Source organism: Euwallacea fornicatus, chromosome 1 (assembly GCF_040115645.1).
Source record: "Euwallacea fornicatus isolate EFF26 chromosome 1, ASM4011564v1, whole genome shotgun sequence".
NCBI lineage: Eukaryota > Metazoa > Arthropoda > Insecta > Coleoptera > Curculionidae > Euwallacea > Euwallacea fornicatus.
The window spans coordinates 4,593,820-4,615,096 of NC_089541.1; the positions used below are offsets into that span (position 1 = coordinate 4,593,820).

Sequence of the window (21,277 nt, forward strand, 5' to 3'; positions counted from 1 at the left end):
ACCTTTACAAAAAAGTAAAAAACATTTTTCTATTATTACGGTTTTTCACGAATACCTCTGAAAGCAATCGGAATTCTTCAAATGTTCAAATGGTGCATTCTTCAAATCCACATTGCGCACTGTTGCCCCAATCCCGATCTACGGTTACCGATATTTCCATGGTTCACCTCCAGAAATGGGAATGCCGAATACTCTCGTTAATATATTCTCAAAGATGTATGTTTGGTAAATCTGACAAGACGGTATTATTTTGATATCCAAAAATTGTAAAAATGCACATCGTCATCGCTGACGTTACTATCGCCCTCAAGGTTCAAGAGTGCATCGGAATTTCGTCCTCATTTCGAAATCGATCATCGACAAACCCACGTAAAAACGATAAATCTTAAATCTTATCTCGAAAACTAGTCTAAACAAAGTGGAGTTTCTAGACGTTAAGCGCGATAAGCAATCGCGAATGGGCGATGCGTGGGTCGGAAAACTTGCGGGGGCAACTCCTCGCGAGTTTTCCTGGCGTCGCGACGCTCAAAGGATAAACGCAGACATCCTTAAGCGAGAGAGATGGAGGGGTTACCCAACTAACAGAAACTCTCGTCTGCTCTGTCTGTCAGTAGCGAACGCACTGCTACGTTGAACGCGGCCTTTCATTGGCTGATGACGGTCGCTGGTGCGGTTTTTGGCGCGAATATTCGATTTTTCGCACTTTCGACTGCTATTTTTCTACGACTTTTTAGTTCTGTTTGGTTGTCTGCATTTTTGGTTTCGTAAAAACACATTTTGTTGCAGTTTTTGTTTTTTTTTTGTTAGTTAGTTTGGTGTGCCTGCGTAGATAGCTGAGGATAAACTTCTGTAAGTAGATTTTAGAAATTTAATTTTGGAGCCGAAATGTTAAACTTAAAATGAACAAGAACAAAAAATCACTACAGTGTTATTTTTATGTTTCGACGAAAATTCGGAAAAGAATTCTGTATGTTAGAACTGCGGATGAAACTCTACATATTCTGTATTAGGTTAACCTCTTAATTTCCATCTTCAGTTAAAAGCATTTCCAACATATCAGAACTCTTGTATATTTCAGGGGGTTATCCGCTTTTGCTACTTACTCGAATTGGGACCCACTTGCGTATTTTGATCAAGAACAAAATTACATTCTAAAATTGAGGAAACTTCGACTAGTTCCGGAGACAATCGAGAAAAACCGATATTTGCTTAAATTGTTATTTTGATTTATTTCTTGTTCTCTTCTGAGTACATTTAAACATTTAAAGAAATTATATAAGTAAATATCACCTTTCCATTGACACTCTTCTACGAAGTAAAGCCATCGGATTTTTAATGCGTTATTTTGGATTTTAAAAACCATTATTAACTTTTTTTTTTAATTTTGAGTGAAAACTTGTATATAATATCTATTACCACCATATGGTTCTTTTCGAAAAAAAATCATAAAAACATTCAACAAATTGAAAAAATGTTAGGACGGATTTCAGTACCACGTTGCGGTTTTGAAACAACCTTTCCACATTTTTGTGCGATACGAGATTAAATTATTTGTTAAAATGCATTAAAAAAGTGATAATAATTGGGCAGGAACCTGTACGAACTAAATGTTCAAAAATATCTCATTTCAACTTTAATTGAACGTTTTGCATTTAGTAAATTTAAATCGTTTCCTGAAATGATTGAAATTTAGAAAATCATACCTGATGTTAATATATTATATTCAATGGCACTAATATTAAAAAATTTCTGATTTTATGTTATGAAATAAAATAAAACTTAATTATTTTTTATGAAAGTATTTTCGGTTAAATTTGTAGCTCTCCTTCGTAACATAAAAAGAGGAATAATTACAAAAAAGCAAATTCTTTTCAAAAATATAGAATAGAGTTTTAAAAATCTTTTTTAGTCATTGAAGTCAGGTCAGCTCGTCCGGAGATAGTGAATCATAAAAATTACCAAAAAAATTTTTCTATTTGTGTCAAATGGAAATTTAGTTTAAGTAACGTATTGCATTTGATCGCGTTTAGTTTTTTTAAGTGAAAAAGCTGTTGGAAAATTTGTACATTCAAATGCCCTCGAAAATACCACTTTGTCTAAAAACATTTTTCAACATGAAATTCTTAAAAATGTCACTGAAATATTTATCTGCGTATTTCAAAATTTCGAATATTTCAATGAGGATATTGTCACACAAAATTAATTAGTTTGTCGCAAAATTAACATAAATGTAAAATTTTGTACAACCTTATGAAGTTTATTAAAAAGCGCAAACACATACTTACACACGAGCAGTCGACTCTTGTTATCATATCACGAAGACGTAGATGCAGCAAAAAGCTGAATAATTTTTAGAAAAAAGTATAAAATTTATAGGCAAAATTAATACTCAAAACTAAATCAACACAGGGCATTATTATTTTATGATAATAAAGTTATCTTATACCGTTGCATTAACCAGAGAATCACATCCTGAACCGTTTATCTAACCTCGGACCTTGGAAATATCCTGTAAAATTTGCAAAAACAGAGAGTTTCCTTGAATCGTATAGAACTAGTTAAATACCACTTGTACTGTGATATGTAAATTGTGCATTATGCAACTTGTCTAAGATAAAAAAACTTATGTATTTAGGTACGAAATGACGTCTGAAAAATATTGCAGATATCGGTAATTAAGATACTTGTTGAGTGTGCTAAAGTGAAGTAGTTTTACAGGCATAAAGTGGTGTAGTAATATAATATCTAACTACATATGTATGTGTAAAAAATTTAAAATTGGAAACGTTGATGAAAAAACATTGCGCTAATCTGGTACATAAGTGTGAAGTCACATACAGATAAATAGCTAATTTTTGACACTCGAAAATCAAATATCTAAACAAAAAGAATAAAAATTAGAATAACAAAGGTTAATTTTATAACAAATGCTTGCCAATAAGAATTAGATGATTTTTGCGTTTCTTTCGAATTAGTACACACACAATGTACAGATTTTCGAGCTGACACACGCTCTTTTGTTAGTTCGTTAATTATAATCATGAAACTTATTATGTAATGTTGTGAAATATTATTAAATGTTTTTTTCCTTCTCCTTTGTTGGTGTACGCTACGTATTTATATTTCTATTCGAGTTTCCTCTGATCGATGATTATGTATTTTGTAGTAACATAACAGTACATGTTTAAAATCATACTCCAGTTTTCGTTTATTCTGAAATAACCACTAAGACCATGCACACCTTCTCCCACTGCATCTGAAAATTTCCACATCCATCAGTGTTGTGTCTCACTCTGGTTTATGGTGAAACTACACATCTCAATTTTAACTACAGATTTTTTTTGCTTCCAATAACCGGGAATACATATCTGAGCATTGACCAAAATTTCCCTTTATTTTGTAATAATGTCAGAATGGTCTGTGTAGCAGAAATTCAGCAATAACGGTCAAGTCCCTGTAATGAACTTTCACACTGTTACGTAATGTCATTACAGACAAGGAACAGCTGATTCGCACTAATCGCTTAACATCGCCGCGACGACCACATGTCATTATTTACAATTTTGGAATGTAAACAAACTAAAGGTCAAGTCTGGAAATTGGCAAAGTTAAGATTTCAATAAGCTTATGATCAAACAACTGTATGTGGCAGACAAAGCATTGGACATAGATCGGGAGTAATGCATGTTATTCTACGTATCGAAATTGAGAATCTCGATGTAAAAAAGAGATGAGTCACTATTTGGCCAAAAGTGATATATAATTTCCGTAGTCTACTACAAATCATAAGTAATCGTTTGGTCCGCAAACGAGATGAACACTCAATAAGCAACGAAGTCATAAGCACTTTGGCTCATCCGTTTCGCAAATTTGGTGTAAGAACGGCATAAGTGGTCATGTACCAAAAGCTGACATGTCATTTTATGACATTTTAAAAAGTAATTTTGTTGTTTTGAAAACTTCGAACGTTTCAAGCACGGATGAAGAAGAGAACTGCTGTAATTGATGATATATCATTATCATGTTTCTATGTATTGTGATATTCTTCCTTTGAAAGTTTAAATCTTAAGTTGTGAAAATTTTTAAACTGATTCATCTCGTTCTTGCGCCAATTCCATTTTTTTTTTAATTTTAATTTTTCTCAAAGACTTTAAAATCATCCCCTCTTTCCACCAAGTCCTCAATTTCCAATTTCTCGTGATTCGAGTGGCAAAGTTTCGTCGCGTTTGCAACATGCTTTTTACATTTCTCGTAATGCAATATACTGTTATACAACAGATCTAATTCGGCAAAAATGTAGAAGAGTAAACCAATTCTAGTCTATTAAGTGCAATCTAGATTTCCTTAAGAGGACGATATAAAGGCGTTCATTAGTATTCTGCCGCGTCCTTAAGAAATTGATCGGAATCGTATTAACAAATTGTAAGCCGTTCTGTAATTGTGATTAATGATGTAGAAAATTGCGTAACTCTTGTCTACATTGCCAGATGTAGTAACTTCTGCATCAGATATCTGCAGCAATTATTGCATAATATTTTTCTGTAACTGAAGGAACATATTACTTTTATTAGTCTCGCTTTTTCTAGATTCAATCAAATTTTCCTGATTACAAAACTTGCTTCTAGTTTACAGAATGTAATGTAACAACAAACAACATCATGGCAATAGTTGTTTGTTACTAACTTTGGTAATATATAATAAATTTAATCAGATTAATTAAGACTAATTTTAGTGTACGTATATGCGAGACGGTTTATTATCGGGGGAATGTTGTTTTCTCTTTAGGGTTTTGTTCAAAGTTCATAAAATATTTATGGGGAACTGAAGCTATTTGATGGGAATACTGATAGAATGTATGAAGAGTGTGGGGAAAACTTGGTTAAAGTATTGTCACAAAAGAGTATATTTTTGGAGGATTTTAAATAAAACAGGAGGAACCTCAAAGGTTTGAGTCACTAATGTCTTCCTATGGATGTAAATATATTCGTGTTTCATTCACTCTTCGTATTTCTTCTTTTATAGATAAAATATCCAAGAGATTGCAAAATTTCACTCCATTCACTTCAGGTTTTTACACGAATTTCGGTCAGTTTATTCCAGTTTTTTGCACTTACTATGCAGAAACTTTGTTCTTGTTACCTTCGGCTTTTGAATTCTGAATTCGCTCGAAGTTATAGATGACAAGTTTCTTCAAAATTTTATTCCGATTACTCAAGTTCAATTCTGAACACACGAGAAACAAGACACATGACATTATTTAGAACATAATTTCCAAGTCCCGTACGTTTGATTCCATAAGTTTTTTCATCGATACTGCGAAATCTTAGAATACTTCCCACGTTTCCTATTTACGAGAAATTCATTATCTCTATGTGAAGATTTTGATCTGGTTTTATATGAGTTTGACCGACAAAATTTGACTACTTACAAGCTCAATCATAATTGAATTCGTTTAATAGTTCTGCTTCATAAGGTTTCTGCTAGCTCTCTAGTTCTCAGAAAATTCACAAAACGAAATTTAAACAGTTTCTTTGATAATTCTCAACATTCCTTTATTTAACGCAGGGTTCTTTAAGTGGAAATTGAAAGCTTTTCATTGTTGTCTGCGAATATTCTCATAATTCAATGAAGAATCTGAACTGCACGTTCATCAAATTTGACAAAGTTTTTTCTTCTATGAACGGGTTGTCACATATTTTTATTACAAGTCGCAACAAAAAATTTTTCAAATTTTAGTAAATTTCTCCAAATTTTAAATGAATATAGAAAGATAATCTAACATCTTGTTTTGCACTTTATGCGGCGCGCTTTCCGAATCGTCGGAAACCCGATTGCCAAACATTTGCGCCAGTGGTTAGGTCCTTGCAGGAGGTCCACTTTCTCATATGCGAAAAACTCATGATTTTAACCATATTGGTTATTTCTTTATTAGAGAATGCGGATATTGATCTCAAAATGAACTTAAAAAATTTTAGATACATTTTTATGAAATTTTGCATGAGAGGCATCAGTGTTCGCATCGATAAATATCGATAATTATAAAAGTGATGGCAAATTGGTGTTCTGTATGAGAAAGGAAAATATTTTTTTAGGGTGAACTGTTAATTGTAAGAGAAATTTCCAAGAACGAGAAAAATTGGAGAAAGGGTTAATGTTTTATCAGAAAAGAATTAATACCATTTAGCTACCCGATGAACAGTCCTGGCCATTTTGGTACGAAGATTGCTAAGAACTTGCCACCTGCACATTGGAAGGAGACATGAATGTTACATGAAAATAATTCCTGTCGTAATGAATAAATGCACAATAGGTTTCATTGAAATCCGTTCAAGCATTCTTGAGATATAGAAAAAAATGTGTTTTTTAAGAACTTTGATCCTGAATGGTATCTAAATTAGACAGTCTGTTCAAATAATTTCTATCCAAATCTGAATGTATTGACCTAAATAACCTCATGATATAATTTTTGACATTCATTTTCGGGACACCTTGTATGTATATTAAATAGATGTTAGCGATTCGACTCAAATTAAAGAAGTAATGTTATTTCTGTGTAATATTTATGGTGATTTATTCAAAATTTTAATTGCTGAATCAGAATACAAAAAATTTGTATAATAAGAATTTAATGAATTAACTGAAGACGATTTTTGGAAATTATTTATTTTAAATCTAATTGAAATTACAAAAAAATAATAAAAAAATGAAAAAATATACATTTTTATGAAATCATGTGGGAATCTTTCCTTGTGAGTGTTCTTTAACCGGTTCTATTTTCCTCAGGAATTAATGTATTTATTACCTATGAAATAGGCCATAAAACTAATAGTACGACATTCTTTTTATATTAAACATTTAAGATCATTTACATAAAAGCATTATAAAATTTGTGCACCAATGCCAACTAAAACTTTTATTTCGATAATATTTAGATCCTTTACTATATCAGTGGAATCTACCTTTCTTCCTTCGTTCAGGGGGGAAATTTTTTCGGAAATTACTGCGTCGTGTGAGTTGCAATTTTATACAATTATCGTTGGCTATAATAAATACCAAGTAAATTTTTTTGAAATACTTATTAATGGGGAAACGATGGTGGCTTATACCAAAAGTCTGCGGTACACTCTGAAGTTCGCAAAAATCATCTGTAACAGAAGCACCAAAAAAATTTCGTTAATCTACGAATACACGTTTTGCATGAATCTAAAAAGTTATAAAAATTCCAAAAAAAATATTCGAATAAAAGGTCATGTTTTCTTTAGAAATTATTGTTGATAATTTTTTTATAGCCTTAAACAGGAAATATTCGAGATGTTCATGCAAAGGCCAATGAGTTAAGGAACATTCTCTCAAAAATTTGAGCGAAATCAGTCTAGTAGTTTTTGAGTTATCGCGATTTAGCGAGCGGAACTTCAATGTAAACGTTCAAACTTTCATTGCTGTTCTGCGAGTAGCCTCCTAAACACCTTTTAAGCAGATTTTCCCTTGACAAGTCCTTTTATATCGACAAAATGTTAATTTTCACATCTTGGCGAAGAAGAGGAAGTGGATTGTTGTATTCTTCCGGTCCGAGCGTCTCCACTACTTGCACGCTCCGGCCGACCTGACGCCATCGCACTTTTAGCAAGACAAAAATATAGGAAATTCTAAATGAACTTCACGGTTTTCCTAGAAAATTCTACAGATGATTTCCTACCGTTTTATGGAAAAAAATGCTAAAAAAAGTTTTTCTATATGTATTTCCTCCTTAATGGTGCCTCAACTAGAATATTAAAAATCATTACTCTTATTTGAACCTGGGATACTGTAAGACAGCCATAAGAGCTAATCTCTTTGTTACAAGCCAAACCCAACTGTCATAAAGATGGACAAAGTTCGACGAAACTGATAAAAACAAAGAAAACTAAATGTTTGTTAAGTGTAAAATATAATGCATTTTCAGAACAACGAACCTTGCGCAAAATTGCATCAAAAACTCCCAAAATGACGCAGTAGAAAAAGCAATAAAAAGGATTAGAAGACAACAAAAGGCTTGGTTCCATATATCCTTGAATATCAGCTGATAACACGAAACACAAATACCTTGACGTATCAAATCGGAGCTTATCATCTTATAAAGATTTTATCGTAATCATTATTTTGATATCCTCATTCCTTTGCGTCTATTTACTTCCTTAATAGCGTCTCTACGTAAGTTTCTCGGATGAATCACTGCTGTTAATATTACGATAATAATTAAAATTTTATCGATTACCTGCCGATGTTTTGATTGTCGAATATTTGGCTTAAGGATTGTCGAAAATAGGCCAAAAGTGAGAAATTTAAGAGAATATCATATCTGGAAGATTAAACAATAAAAATTAGGTTTGGTGGTGATATATGGTGGCGATTAAGGCTTCAGTGATTACTTTTGCAATCATTTTAATAAAACTTTTGTCGACGGCTTTCCTGGTATTACAATGATTTTAAAAGATTTTACAGTCGCCTTGTCTTAGTGATTGAAATATTTCGTCATTACTTTCAAAAACTGATTGCGTCACTGCCTGTGAAACATATTAAAATAAGATCATTTATATTAGAAGATTCCTCTCTTGAGGTCTCTTTACGGGTCTAACCTAAAGCACATGTTTCGACGTCCTTCAACCATTAAACGAGGTTTATGCAATAATAATAATAATAATTGTTCAATAAATTATTAGTGTAGATAGTAGCTATCTATTTCACCCGTATTTATGTAATACGAAACATTGGGCAATTAAATTAGGCGCCATGGTTTGGGCGCCATACATCTTCAATTCTGCTTTGGTCTGGGTTTTATTAAAAAATTCAAGTCATTCCTACTAGTCATTTTTGATTTAACTTTATTTACTTTTCATGTAAATTAATAACAAAGTTTTGCTAGAGGATCTTCAGAGTTCTCCATACAGTTTCAATGACCAACGCCAAAGGCTGATTCTTATATTGTGCTCTAAATTCTACACCTGCGGTTAATATTTTGACAAATTATTTTTTTAGTTTGTCTATTTTTTTAAATCTTGGTTACGTCGTCGGTAGTGTAAAATGGCAGAATTTCATTTTTTTAAATTAAAACATGGATCGAACGACATCACAAGTTAAAGATTTTTCAAAACTATATTCAATGGTGTATTGCGATACAAAATATATCAACTCGTTTTTGAGAAAAATAGCTATAAATTTGATATAAAATGCAACACAAACATAGGCAAATAATACGTAAACCATGGAAATGCTGGTTCATTGATAGAAAACTGGTTAGTTTTTGACTTTGTGCTCATAAACAGTGTTTAGTTATTCTTATTTATTGATTCTTAAAAAAAAATATATGAACCTAAGATTTGTTTGCGAGCACAAAATCGAAAGAAATTTAGACCCGCACGGTATTTATTATCGTACGTTTCGAGTTTAATCGTGATTTGCTCTCTTCAATTTAAGACACGTGAATTCAGGTTAATAAGGTTATTTACAGTTCATTGTCGTATTAAGTTGGACCCTATATAAATCCTTTGGTGTGAAATTCAGGACACCAAAAATGCCTTGTGAAGCCTTTTCGTTTAGAAACGCTTTCGGAATTGTTTTAGGCCAATTCCTCAATGGACTATCGAACGAGAATTTTAATTTTAATAAAGAAAGCAAGGAAAACTGTTTTTCCTGTAAATAAAAAATATCTTTGTTTATTAGAAATTCGTGCAAAATATCAGAACGATGATTCACTCCTTAGTGTATCAAATAAACTGTGAGTCATGTAGTTTCCACACAAACTTGCAATTTAGATTTTTGTCCGCCAGAAATCGGAAGTGAGAGTTTTAAGTATTCCAACAATTCATAAACTGGTTTATAATCATTTTTTTTTGTTAACAGCTGATAATTGTGTGATCCAAAACACCGAATTGCGCGTTTCTGGAGCTTTTCATGTTTCCAGAAAATATGAAATTTTCAATTTTACCTGAATAGTTAGTAGATGCTTTTCTGTCCAACCTAGATATCTGCCTTTGCAACGTCTTAATCCAGTTCGAAACCCCGTAGTCCCCGTCTAATATATGCATAACCTGCCTTAAGACCGGGTGGTCGTCTGTTAATTAATTGTATAACTCCTTAAAGAAATGTAATTGATAAGAAAAAACTGGCAGCTAAGGACAAATGAACCCGTATTAACATAAGTGAATTACATTATGTAAATATGACAAGCTAAATTAAATGCACGCATAAAATCTGTTTATTATGTTTTATGCCATCATATGCTAAAATGATAAATCAACATTAGACAGAAGTCGATTTATCTGAAATATTTAGGGAGGCCTTTGAATTAGCTCTAACATGATTAAAACATGGAATATAGTAGCTCATTGTTTAAACCCAAAACAATCGTGCAATGCTGCAAACGCGTGGACATTAACAAATTACTTCGACGATTTTTGATAATTCGTAACAACTTTCTGAATGACCAAAGGGTTAAAGGTGACCCTTGATTATCGCCAAAATAAGTTTATGGATTTGCATATCGTTCTTGAAACAATTAAAATTTTATTATTTTAATAACATCAATGAAAGTTGATTAGTAACATGTTTATTCGCCCACCAGTAAACATTGTACATTGTAAATAAAAAAAAAACATTGGAAAATTACAGATTCGTTCTTCTCTTTTGCCGTACATTTAGTATTAATGAGCCCACTAGTACGAAACAGTCGTACATATTTTTTCTCAGGGCTGTCCACCTTTATCTGATTCTATTAATGATTGTAATTTGTCGGTTTTTAATTAATATTTTATGCTGTGCTTCGGTTTGTGTGGCCGGTGGTCTCCCGCCAATTAACGATTGAATTCATTTGCACGGAGATAATGAGCTGAGGAATTTAACAGATGTTGAGAGAATAAGAATTCCAACGCGTAAGCTATATGGAGGAAGAAAACTAGAAGGCGAGGTCCTGTGAAGAACGAATACCATCGTGAGAGATGAGGTAAAATAGGATTAGGCCACGTTTAGAAAGAATTTATGAGACAGAGACGCAATATGTGGATGACACCTAAAATAGCCTTAATTAGATCGTTTCAGAAAATTTCAGTGTAGGAACATCTGAAAAAAGGGTTGTTTTACTAAATTTCCCGAAGTCTCAAATTCAAGTAGCAACATAAAAATCGGTGCATCTCTCAAGCAAACAAAACAATAAATAACTAAAATATCAACATCCTACAACTACAAAGATAAACGTTTAATTAATTCCACGATTACAGTATGTACGTAATCTTTAAGCCGTTCCATTAACGTTTTAATTAAAATCGTTTAAATTTATCACATAGTAAACAGAGTTTTAGTGAATACGAAATTCGATGGGTGCAGTCGCTGACAATGCAATGGGGCAATCGCTTGATGATTTCATTTAGGTTGTTATGGCGAACTTTATGCGAGATATTAAGTGTATGAAAAGGAATATAAAAGGTAAAAAGTTCATTTCAGTTAATGGAAAGTCAAGTTGAAAAAAAGAAGAGCAACACCGAAACTGAGTCTAAACTGAATCTTTTTCAATGATGATTTCCCATTCGTTTTCAAGTCGGTTTTGAGGCGAGATTGAGATTTTGACGAAAGGCAGAAATGACTGACGCGCGTCATTTACACATATTGTCAGTGCTGCCGTTGCTGTCAAAGTCGCCATATTCACATGTTTCCGTTCCATGCATTTCATTATTATTTAGTAATTTTGCATTTTGACAGCTGACAATTCGGACACATCCCCTCGTGACTTTAAAATCTCATTTCCAAGTGTCCAGTTTCGATGTAATCCCGAAGATTGGCGTCTCGATGATGAAGCAGACTACACGGCAAAATTCAAAACTCGTTTGCAATTGTGAGACGCAAATGGGAAACGTTTTCAGGACCTTTCAGAAACGTAGCAAATGGATTTTAGTATGTTCGGAAGTTCTTCATAAAGCGGTATTGGTTTAACTGGAACCCGGGATGATAAGCAAAAGTAAAAAATAATAATAATGATAAAGTAGAAAGACACCAATCAATGGTGGTAATTGGTACACGGCTGGTAACCAAAACACGTTGGGTTGGGAAAATATCCAAAAATATTCCCTCAAAGAGTAGGAAAATCCTAAATTAAAATTCATCTGACCACTGAAAGTTTCATATATGCAGAATCCATAGTGCCGCAGAAGCCACGTTGCAGAAACTCGTGAATTTCAATTAATAAGTAGTAGGAAATTATGTGATGGCGGAGAACCTTTTTCTCACAGACTGAAACCAGTGAGGAAATGCATAATTTTATGTGGTTAATGGGATGTTGCGAGGCGAACGAAGCTGGAAGGTAGAAATTTAAACTTAATCGACTTGCGCCCCGTATATGTAAAACTACAGCAATCACTATTGAATGAAGATGTCTGCTTGCAAGTCAAATTAAAATTCTGACACGGCATATTCCTGCACTCCAACTTGCTCAACTTTGACCGATTTCAACTTAATGTTTTATTAGTTATATAATTTAGCAGGATCAAAACTAGTTTTCGGAGTACTCAAGTTGATTTATCGCGAAGCGGGAATATGCCTAGAACTTCTTACACATATTCCTGCGATTGTTAACATTCATCTCCATTACTCTTAGCTATAGGCCGGCCCTATGCCCTAAGCCCTATGGCTTTAGAATTGAAGATTTGGTTGAGATGCAGCGAAAAGAACATTGCAGATGTCGCCGGTAAAACATTTTTCTGCAGAGTCAAGATACACAGTCAATTTTTGCCTGTGTTTGATTGACTCAAGATCAATCGAATTGATGCGGTCTAATAGGACTGAAACCGGTCTCTGGGGTGCTCGAGTTAATTAAACGCTGGAATGGGTCATAATAGGCCTTAATCTTATTAGATTTCACATCATACATATGTAGGCATAAATTTCTGCCTTCATAGAGAACAGTTAAACATCCCAGAAATAATATATTATAAATTATTCTCGGCTTTTTATCTATGCAGTTGCCGCAACTTCTTCAGAAGAGTACCCTGAAAACATAGACGGGAACCATTATTTACCTTAATATCCAGCAAAGTTACTACTTTTGCTGTAAAATGCTGTGGTGTCTAATGAGTTTCTCTATTTCTGCCGTTACCAAATCCAATAAAGGAATGAAAGAATTTCGCAACAGTGCTAATGCTAGAATGAGAATTGCGCTATTCCCTGGCGAATCCTACCAATTTTAATGTCGTAAATTCGAAGTTTTATTTCAGTTTCCATGAGATGTGACATATTTAAGTGAAAATTCCACTTTAACGGGAAATTCTGGCTATTGAAAAACTCGTAAAACCGACCGTTGTTGCTGGTATTTTGTTTACAGAGGTGAGAATCTGAATATTTATTTCTTATTTACTAAATATTTAAATTTCGAAAGTAGGTATCTGTTCGTGACAGAAATTAAATTCTACATATATTTAAATAAACATATGCCAGATTACATAATTAATAGTCTAATAAAGTTAGTAAAAGCTTCATACGAGATTTAAACATACAGTTTGTTATATATTCAGAGACTCACCCATAAATATTCAGCATAATACAGGGTTATTTACATACCGAAGCATTTGAATATATTTCCAGTATATTTAGTTTAGAACTGCCTTGAAATATCTTAATAAATTCACATTATGTGTTACAATAAAATTATTGGAAATTTACTGCGACATTCATTAGACTAAAATCAAACTGTCGATAAGAAAACGTAAAAAAGGGCTGAGCAGAAAGGAAACTCTAATAAAACAAATTTTCTCATGACGTGTTCCAATCTGTTCCGTTCCAGAGAAAAAGCTTCTGAACTTCCCTCCTCAATGCTTTCAGAGTTGACGTATTCCCCTAAAATACGGCTGGGGAGCTATAAAATATACAAGTCGGTCTTATGTAGCTGATATCTATATAGCTATCAAATCCGTTATCGTATTAAAAGTTTCAGTTACTTTTATGGTTCGCGAACGTCTTTGGAATTTAGTGCTCGATATTTTCTTCAGAAATAGTTTTGGGGAGAGAAAATTTTAGGATATTAAGGGGTTTGATTTGGACGAAAGTAGACAAATTTCCTGAGATGTAGGAAAACAACGCATTTCCTCTAACATAGTACCTACATAAAGTTAAAAATAGGTCAGTTGGGTTGATAGGTTTAACCTTGTTGGAAAATTGTAAATTTGGGAAACTGGAAGCAAACGTCTGCAAGAAACGTCTACAAGATTAAATGGTGATTTAAAATATTCAAGTTTCATCCGCAGTTGTTTGCAACTAATAGGAAATCGGTCAGATTACGCATTAAAATATATTAGCAGTTCATAATTACCAGTTTGTGGTTAAAAATGGGAGTTAACGTCGGGATTTCCCAACATACTTAAATCAGAGTGGTTATTGGAGTACCTCTAACTGGAATTATTTTGTAGGCGAAAATTAGGCGAACGAGATATCAGTACTTCGGACACTAATTGTCGCATAAAAGGTGAGCTTTATAGCACTTGAATTTTAAAATATGCTCATAATCGATTTATTTGTTCAGCTCTAAATTGAACTCGCGTTTGTTATGTTTAAAAACCGTTTTTCGAAAAAGCGAAAGTTGTTTCATCCCATCGCCGTTCTTGTAACATATTTATTATTACCCAATCATAGGAAATGCAGTTTATTTGGCATTCTCCCAACAGTAAAAAGAGCCGCTTTCGAAAGAGAAACTTGTTAGATAATAAACTATTCAATTTTAGCAGAATAATATACAATTGCTCGACATCGACACTGTATGCTTCCAAGGATCGATCTCATCAATACCAATTAGGTGACAATGAGGCTTTAATAAGAATTTCAAGGGAAGGGACTAATTGAGGAAGCCAATTTTTATCCATCTTGATAGGCGAGTCATGCAGAAAAGACTACATGTAATTTAATTAGAAGGAGAAACCTCCTGTAAGTACATAAGTGCTGCTGGTTTTTATTGTGCACTAATAATTGCTGAGGTGTTTATAACAAAAAGTCGTTTATCTTGCATAACTGTACATTATTAAGATTTTCTACAATGTTGCAGTTTTAAAATATCTCCGTTTGCACGCTAAAAGAAGGAACATTTCAAGCTGTTTGCAGATGTAGTGGAATGTTTACCCAATATCCCCCCTAAAATCCGTGTTTTGTAGGAGAAATTGGCACCATTTCGTGGGTTTTACTCTTTCGTCACTCAAAAGAAAGGTTTGTAAACATCGGGCAATGCTTATGGATGCACTTGTATAAAATGTTATGGCATCATCTGCTGGGTTAAGATTAAGGCAAGTGGAAAATGTAAACCTGTCTAAAATTTCGCACAATACCTGCTTGGAAGCACAAACAACTGAGATTGAGTAATTTAAACAACGTTAGGAATTTGAAGTTTTAGTGTTTTTCCTGATGTCCACGTGTGTGAACGTCTAATAAAATTTATGTGAACACGAGAAAATTCAAAATAGTGATTTTTCAATATGCACATGAAAATCTGCTAGGGCTTTCCAACAAACAACTGCAAAATTCTTAGTGAAATTTATTCAACATTATGAAATAAACTAATCGTCATCCCAACCGAGATGCTTTGTGGGTATTTTATAATGCCTCGTAATTAAATTTAATTTTCTTCAAATTAACAAAGTTTCATGTTTTTCTCGAAATGAACAAAATTTATTGTCAAACTGAGCAAAAGGGTGTTTTGAAGGTCACCTGATTAAATTCGAATGCCAAGATCCACGATGGACCTTCGCAGGCGCAAATCTGTTAACAAAAATTATTTATGTGGTGAAAACTGGAAGGAACAACGTACAGTCCTAAAAGAAGCCAAATTGTGAATTAATTATTTACATTTCAATACAATTTAAAAAAATGTCAAATCAGCTTCTTACAATTCACAGAAATCGAACTTTATCAAATTTCTCAGATAGAAAACAACCGAATTGATTTGGAGATTAGACCACTTCAGTTTCTACCTACTTATTTGTTGCAACATCTATTTGCAACAGTAAGTACCTTGATTTGCAATTATAATTTCCCTGTATTCATGTTACAGGGTGTTGCAAATTAGTAGGCCAATCCGCTAACTAGACTCCTTGAGCGAAAATAATTAGACTTTTCTTATGCGACTCTTTTCTATGGCACTTTTTTCTCACTATACAGAGTTGAAGTTATTAAACAAAAATTTCAGTATTTCTTGATATATTTCAATGGAATTTTTATAGTAATGGACAATTCAGTGAGGTGGGCTTTTCCTATAATTTGGGTAAAACAATTTGAAACCAGAATTATTTTTGCACGGAAATAGATACGTTTCCAATATAAAAGTAAAATGGGTACGGTGTATTGAGAGGCAAAATGCTGAAATATTTTTTAAAATAAGCGGTAAATTCAAATTGGACAAGATGAAAGAAAATTAAGGTAAAGGATCATTTTGTTTCAAAAATTAAATGCGTTCACCAATGGCGTGCCCAAAAAGAAATTTAGGGAGGAGGACGTGTTCATAATCCCTCGTTTTCCCCATTCTGGTTTCAAATTTTTTTAACCCAAAGTATAGGGATAGGGCACCTCATTGAACTGTGCATCACTAGAATCTTTCATTAAAGTATGTCAAGAAATATCGAAATGTCTGTTTAACAACTTCAACACAAGTTAGCGGATTGGTCTACTAATGTGCAATACCCTGTATATTAATACATATAACGGAAATGTTAGAATTTTATCTGATGTTCCAGTAAATGTTCTAACTTGGCATGAAAATCAAATAATCAAATTACTCAGTCATGCTTTACATGTAACTTGAAGCTTGTCTCTAGAAAAACTATTTTGGGCCTTTTTCGAGAAATTGGAAAACTTGCAACTGGAAGTTTAACTAAGTGGAACACTTGACACAATGTGTAGGTAATAGCAATTAGATTCTCTTCTTGCAACTAAATAAATAAACTACTTCTTAGTAAATTCAAGTTTGAAACACGTACACACTCAAGTAAATTTAACAAGAATGTAATTGTAACTGAAATTACCAAACGACTGACAAAAGTATGAGATATATTATAAATGATTCATTTTCGCTGTTTTATTCGAAAATATTCGTTACAAATCATTGCTGGATTTATATTGAGTATTCGTAGGTTCATATGTACGCAAGAGGATATATAGTCTTGAATCGAGAAAGTTGATTACGATGTTGTAGTTTAATACTCCTGCGTAGTAGTCTAATGGGATGTTTTTAATGGAAAAAATGGTACATCGCTGACTTTTAATACGAATATTCTTTTTAATATGCCATCAATTTTTAATTAAAAAAACGCCTCTTAGTGTTTAGCTGCTCGAGTAGCTGTTTCCAAAACAAAAAATAATTTCTCATTCCTATGCCTACCGAACAACCGGTATAGGTTTCCTAGGTCGTTTTTTTTCTTCTTTAGGGCGAAGTAATTTCATTTTCTTTTAGTAGAAATATATAGCATGAAAACAAACATGTGTGAAACATACCTCATCGCAAAATAATACTCTTCTTCCAGAGTATGGTTCCGTTAAATTCCGAGCCATTTACACATGTAGAATCTTGAATGGTCGCACGGAGGCCACTGGTGTAGGTGGAAATATTCTGTCTACTCCACAACATGCACATTTAACTCACCATAGCGTGTCACTAATTTCATGTCTTTATCCCAAACCGTTTTTAAATTATGTAAAAAATATTTTAAAAAATACGAAATTAAACACTCTTTATCTTGGAAACGAAGCGCTTTCGAATCTAACTTTATTCGATTCAAATATTTATTTTTGCGAGCACTGCAACTTCTGAAAATTTGTCGATGTGTTAATGAAACACCCTGTACAGACGTCGTAAGTACTGAGAGGCAATGCATTGAGAAATACGATAGAACTCTTCTTTTTTATAAACCACTGAAAATTGCGACAAAAAAGAGAAAAAATTGAATAAAATGGAAAACTGTACCATCACTACATATTTTTGCCGTTGATTATTGATATCTTGCTTAGGAAAGAAAACTATGAAACGTAAAAAGTGTGGGACCGATTTGTTTGATATTTGAAAGGAGTGTCGGTTGTGATACTATTATTATTATTATTATTATCATCATTATTAGAGCAAAATTACGTACATAAAAAAAAATTCAGAATGTTGGTTTTACGAGCGAGAGAGCAGCTCAGCTAACCCGACTTACATCGTAGGATTTAGGTAATTTTTATTTCTCTCTACTAAACTGGAACTTTCAAATTTTAACTTGAAAATGCATTTGTTTCTACTGATTATTTTCTTGTACGTGAAAAATCGCGATTTTTTTTCCTTTGGTTAGTCGGTGAAAAAAGCGCTTAAAACTTAGAATTTCTTATTCTCCAATAGCTTCAAACAGGTGCTAAGAAATCTAATTGTAACTACTCAAAGTTAATATTGCTTGGCACGTTCGCACTGCTAGAATGGCGCTATTGGCAAACAGATAAACAATCGAATTTTGATACGACTTCTGAATCCTAAGCAGATCTACATTAATATTTAAGGACGACCAGTCTCATAATTATTATCATTATTCTCTCAATGTTTTTCGTGTAATGTGTTGCCAATTCACATTTTATAATCTCACGGCATGTTAACGAGCTCTGGGCCACCATTTAGGACTTAACGGACATATGATGGTCTAGGCGAATGAGTATCCTCGATAATATGTTGTTAATTTGTTTTGAAGTCGAGAAAGGTTGAGAATATTCCGAGAATTTTTTAAATAGATTTGCAACTAGCGTTCTGCAATTACAGCAGTAGAATGACATAACACGTGCCATGTCGTCGTTAGGTTCATGAGCACCTATGTGATCAACTGGGTAGCAATAGTGAACATTTTCCGAGGTGTAAGTCGTGAACTGTGCAGATTTTACAAAGGCCAAAGTCCACTGAAAATATTGTTATTAATTACAAGCCTTGAAACAACCATTATTTAAACAAAGAAGACTGTTTTAAAGGGAATTTGAAAGTAGTGTATTCTAGACTGGTGGTGGGAAAAATCGACAAAAGCGCTATAAACATTAATAATTAATATTTCCTTTTCATGTCGGTATACAGTTTAATATTACATGAATTACCATAATGCATGCCGTTTATAATCGCATCAGTTGGGTATGGTATTGTATGAGTCACTTACGATAAATGTTGCAATTCATTTCGTGTCAAGAGGTATTAATTTGTAAATGATTCTAATGTTATTTGACATAAAACTTATTGCGTGTTTAGAATGCAAAACGTGAATATTCGTTCCTAAGTCGTCTTAGATGAGATATTTAGTACTTTTTGCTAGAAGTTTTCGAATAAACAATTCGTATTTTAATTAATAATAATCAAGCAGTTTTCCTTGTGCCGATGTCCTGTTCGGACTTAAAACAAATAATTTACCACATGGGCATTGCATTGGGTTATAAGTTACAATTTGCTATAAACACACCGATGACCTCAATTAAATCAGAGCCTACGCTTTGTTTGGATTAAACAGGTCAGTCATATGGCTGGATCTTTTAGCTGTTAATTGTTCATTTATCTTAACTATTACATGAGTTGACGGGGCTTAGATTTTAGTTACTTTGGACGTTAACTATTTTCGAGTATCCAACACGATTGGAAAATTGAAGAACGCAACAGGGGTCACGCATTACATCGGGAACTCTTCGTTTGTTCATATGCTGGAGGACCTTAATTTAAAAAACGACGGTCGTACGAGTCGTGTTCCAGATATCATTTACATTCGTAAATTTCAATACTCCACAAAAGGAATAGTGAACCTAAATTAGAGAGCTTGAGGAGAAAATATTTAAATGAAAATTGTATTGTTATTTATGGAGTTTCATTAAATTGGGAAAACTTAAAGTCGTGTAACTGAATTACGAAGATAGTCCTCGAAGTACCTGACTTGACATATAAATGGCGATTTTTTGTTGAAAATTTGCCTTTAGTAAAAAGACCTAACCTTAGAAAGTGTATACCTAAAGTTTAAGAGTGCTACATTGATTTGTGTTTACTTTGGAGCCATTTTAGTTAAAGCTTTTGAATTAACCTGAACATGAAAGAAATGGATCATCGATACATGATTAAAAACTTTCATTTGAAAGGTCTTAGTCCATCCAACATCAGACCATAGTTAGATTTTACTCTTGAGGAATCTGGCCCTTCATTAACAATTGTTAAATATTGGGTGGTATAGTTTAAATGTGGTCGTACCGACTGCGAAGACGAACTCCGCAGTGGTCAATTCAAAGTGGTGATGGCGTCAGTTTTTTAAGATACACGTGGGATAAGTTTTATTAACTATTTCCTTTTAAAGGACAAACAATAAACGGAATATATTGTAAAAACTTATTGCAGCGTTTGAGCAAAGCTATTAGGAATAACTGACCGCATTTGCCGAAAATTAGCTTTACTTCATTAAGATAACCCTCCAGTCTACCCTTCCGTCATCGCGATGGCCAAAATCAATTAACTTCAGTTCAAACTTTTCCTCACCCATCCTATTCGCCAGACTTACCCCCCTTGAATTATTTTCTATGTTCAAACTTGAAAAAATGTCTTATCAGATTAGGTTAGATTTGTTAATAATGAAGAGATGGAGTCCGACATTGATGCCTATTTTGAAACATTCACAAGTTCTTACTCTAAATAGAGTATAGAAGTCACGAAATATCGCTGAGAAAAGTGTGTTCATATCAAAGAAGACTATGTTGGGAAATAATGAGAATTGAGAAAAAAATGTTCAACATTTTTTTTTCTTTACTAATTAGGTCCGCCATTTTTCGGATTATTCTCGTACATTTTACTTGGAAATTAATTTTTATACATTTTTTCCATACAAGGCTTCAAAATGACGAAAAATTTACAATAAAATGATACTACCTCTTGGCTATTACAGACTATATCACTGTGTAATGTGCCCAAGATAAATGGCTCCAGCATGAGAAATTTGTAAACAGTAAAAGATACAAACTTGATTAAACGAGAGAAGAGTTGCGCATTCAAGGGAACAATTTTACATTGTAAACTAATCTGCAAAATTATTTTTGGCTTTTCAGTTATTTAAAAAAAAAGATATGTTCGAATTGCTCTTTCATTTGTTCTCCGATTATGCTAAGAAACAGATGAAATGTAAAAGAACATTTCCATTGCAGTTTTTTTACGTTAAGATTTAACAGAACAGTCTTGGTCTCATAATATGACATTTCTGCTAAGTTTTTTGTCAATTTTAAGACAACTTTTTATTATAAATTCGTTGATACACTT

At 33.0% G+C, this 21,277-nt stretch overlaps 1 protein-coding gene across 3 annotated transcripts in view; it reads left to right on the forward strand.

Moving 5' to 3' along the window:
- Positions 1 to 549: 549 nt before the first annotated feature.
- The window catches only part of cv-2 (crossveinless 2), a 73,989-nt gene continuing 53,261 nt past the window's right edge, over positions 550 to 21,277 (forward strand). Inside the window, exon 1 of one of the 3 annotated variants that reach the window (XM_066302108.1) lies at positions 550 to 849. Coding sequence is in view for 1 of the 3 variants with exons in the window: in XM_066302089.1 (XP_066158186.1) it covers positions 10,974 to 10,978 (5 nt within the window). In the remaining 2 variants the exon portion in view is untranslated. Of the gene's footprint in view, positions 854 to 10,706; positions 10,979 to 21,277 lie in introns of those variants that run through there. The other 2 variants (XM_066302099.1, XM_066302089.1) reach the window with 2 other exon arrangements.